This window comes from Cebus imitator, unplaced genomic scaffold, assembly GCF_001604975.1.
Source record: "Cebus imitator isolate Cc_AM_T3 unplaced genomic scaffold, Cebus_imitator-1.0 Scaffold607, whole genome shotgun sequence".
In the NCBI taxonomy this organism is placed as follows: Eukaryota; Metazoa; Chordata; class Mammalia; order Primates; family Cebidae; genus Cebus; species Cebus imitator.
The window spans coordinates 59693-62338 of record NW_016107922.1 but is presented as its reverse complement, the minus strand read 5'-3'; the positions used below and the strand labels follow the sequence as shown (position 1 = coordinate 62338).

The 2646-nt window shown below is 51.3% G+C and overlaps 1 protein-coding gene across 2 annotated transcripts in view; it reads left to right on the top strand.

The window, feature by feature from the left end:
- TUBA8 (tubulin alpha 8) overlaps positions 1–2646 on the top strand; it is a 21936-nt gene extending 19290 nt beyond the window's left edge. For both annotated transcript variants that reach the window (XM_017516865.2, XM_017516866.2), the window contains exon 5: positions 2335–2646. In XM_017516865.2, the coding sequence (XP_017372354.1) occupies positions 2335–2628 (294 nt within the window). In that variant the 3' untranslated portion in view covers positions 2629–2646. The remainder of the gene's footprint in view (positions 1–2334) is intronic.

Here is a 2646-nt window from a genome sequence, read left to right as displayed (position 1 = left end):
GGCAATTCTCCTGCCTCAGCCTCCTGAGTAGCTGGGATTACAGGCACGCGCCACCATGCCCAGCTAATTTTTTGTATTTTTAGTAGAGACAGGGTTTCACCGCGTTGACCAGGATGGTCTCGATCTCTTGACCTCGTGATCCACCCGCCTCGGCCTCCCAAAGTGCTGGGATTACAGGCTTGAGCCACCGCGCCCGGCCCGATTATGCCTATTTTTATGTGGCAGTTCTAGTCATTCTGGCAAAACCAGTCAAGGTCTTCCAAAAAATGAAGTTCTTTTTTCTTTCTCAAATGGAAACAAACAACGAGCTAGCAAGAGAATGAATGGGAGGAAAGAGAATGAATGAGAGAGACATGGCAGGCTGTGGGGAAATTGACAAAAAGGAGAGGCCCCGCATTCTCTGTCCTTCAAGCAGAAGCTCTGGGGTTACGCCCTGAAGGATAAATGTGGTAGCATTAGCATAAGTGGAGACAAGCACGTCCCCTGGAGCGGAGGCTGCTGAACCTCATCTTCTGGCATTCTCTCCAACGGAACTTGTCCCCACTTGACTCAGGTCGGAGATGTTACCGCTTAGAGGACAGGAAGTTGGCCTAGGCACAAAGTTGATGGCAGTCGGGTTGGATCCAGCAACATATGTGATGTGGCCAAGTTCATATTCATTGCCTTGCCTTTCCCCACTTTGCCCCCTCCCTGTACCCCCTCCACCTCCAAGATGCCACCTGTGCCTAAGAGGATTGGTGGCCGCTGTGGGCCCAGCTGCAGGCTACCCATGTTGTTGCACAGTCAGCTGCCACCCCCGCCCCAGCCCCTCAGGAGGATGTGCATTTTAAAGCTATGGCATTAAGAGACTGGCAATTAAAGTGTGGTGGTCTCAGTGGGAGAGGTGGCTGAGGTTCTCAGTCCCCATGAGTAATGTCACGGTTTGCCACGTTAGACTTGTCCCAGTTTCCCATGGTTCCTGGGGTTGGCTTTGGTTTGGGATGTGTGTTAGGAAGGAGAGAGCTTCCCAGAGCAGAAGTGCCACTAAGATGGGGCTGGGCTGAGCCTAGGAGACCTGCCATGCTGCAGAACTTGGCAAGATCTTTAACAGCCTTCTTGGATTGGAGACTCTGCTTTTCTTCCAAGAAGCCCCGATTCCCAGAAACCCAGAGCCTGGTTAACACCAGCACCACCCGGAGCCTTCGGGCTCTCTTTATTTACTGCTCTGGAGTCTCCCTGTGACCTCTTCAATAGTTTTCACTCTTGGCAGGGAAACTTCCTGAAATTTACTTGCAACACAACTAACAGGAACTCGAGATGACTATTTGGGAGAAAGTACACTTCTGAATAGCTTGGAATCTAGCATGCATTTCCTGTTACACATACACGTGGACCAGACGTCTCCCACCTGCTGCTAACGTCGCTGGCGACTCACATTTGCCCACCTGCTGAGCCCTCTGTACCAGCCGTGTCCTTCTCCAGCCTTCGATTGCCCAGCCCTTGCCCACCTGCTTTTGTTTGTTTTTGTTTGTATAACAGACAGGACCTTGCTCTGTGCCTGCTGCTGGGGTGCAGTCGTGCCACCATAGCCCACTGCAGCCTTGACTTCTGGGCTCAAGTGATCCTCCCACCTCAGCCTCCGAGTATCTGGGACTAGTAGGCGTAGCTGCGGTGCTCGGCTAATTTTTTTTAATTGCATTTTAGGTTTTGGGGTACATGTGAAGAACATGCCAAGATTGTTGCATAGGTACAGACGTGGCAGTGTGATTTGCTGCCTTCCTCCCCTTCACCTATATCTGGCATCTCTCCCCATGCTATCTCTCCCCAACTCCCCACCCCCCTCTATCCCTCCCCTATTTCCCCCCAACAGACCCCAGTGTGTAGTGCTCCCCTCCCTGTGTCCATGTGTTCTCATTGTTCAACACCCGTCTATGAGTGAGAACATGCGGTGTTTGATTTTCTGTTCTTGTGTCAGTTTGCTGAGAATGATGGTTTCCAGGTTTATCCATGTCCCTACAAAGGACATGAACTCATCATTTTTGATGGCTGCGTAATATTCCATGGTGTATATGTGCCACATTTTCCCTGTCCAGTCTAATTTGTTTTTTTTTTTTTTTTTTTTTTTTTTTTTTTTTTTTTAGTAGAGATGGGTTTTTGCTCTGTTGCCCCAACTGCTTTCACTTTCTCTTCAGGTTCTCTCTCGCCACCTGCCGGCTTCCTGTTCCCATGCCGCCTGCTCCATCCCATAGCTCCACCCCCACGCCCATAACCATGACTTGAAGCCAGCCAGGTGACCAAGATGCCCCATCCTGAGTTATCGTCTGGCTGACTTGCATCTTCTTCTCTGTCTCTCAGGTGGGCATCAACTACCAGCCCCCGACTGTGGTCCCCGGGGGAGACCTGGCCAAGGTGCAGCGGGCTGTCTGCATGCTCAGCAACACCACGGCCATCGCGGAGGCCTGGGCCCGCCTCGACCACAAGTTCGACCTCATGTACGCCAAGCGGGCCTTCGTGCATTGGTATGTCGGAGAGGGGATGGAAGAAGGAGAATTTTCTGAGGCCAGGGAAGACCTGGCTGCTTTGGAGAAGGATTATGAAGAAGTGGGGACTGACTCGTTTGAAGAAGAGAATGAAGGGGAGGAGTTTTAAATATATACCTTCCCCTTG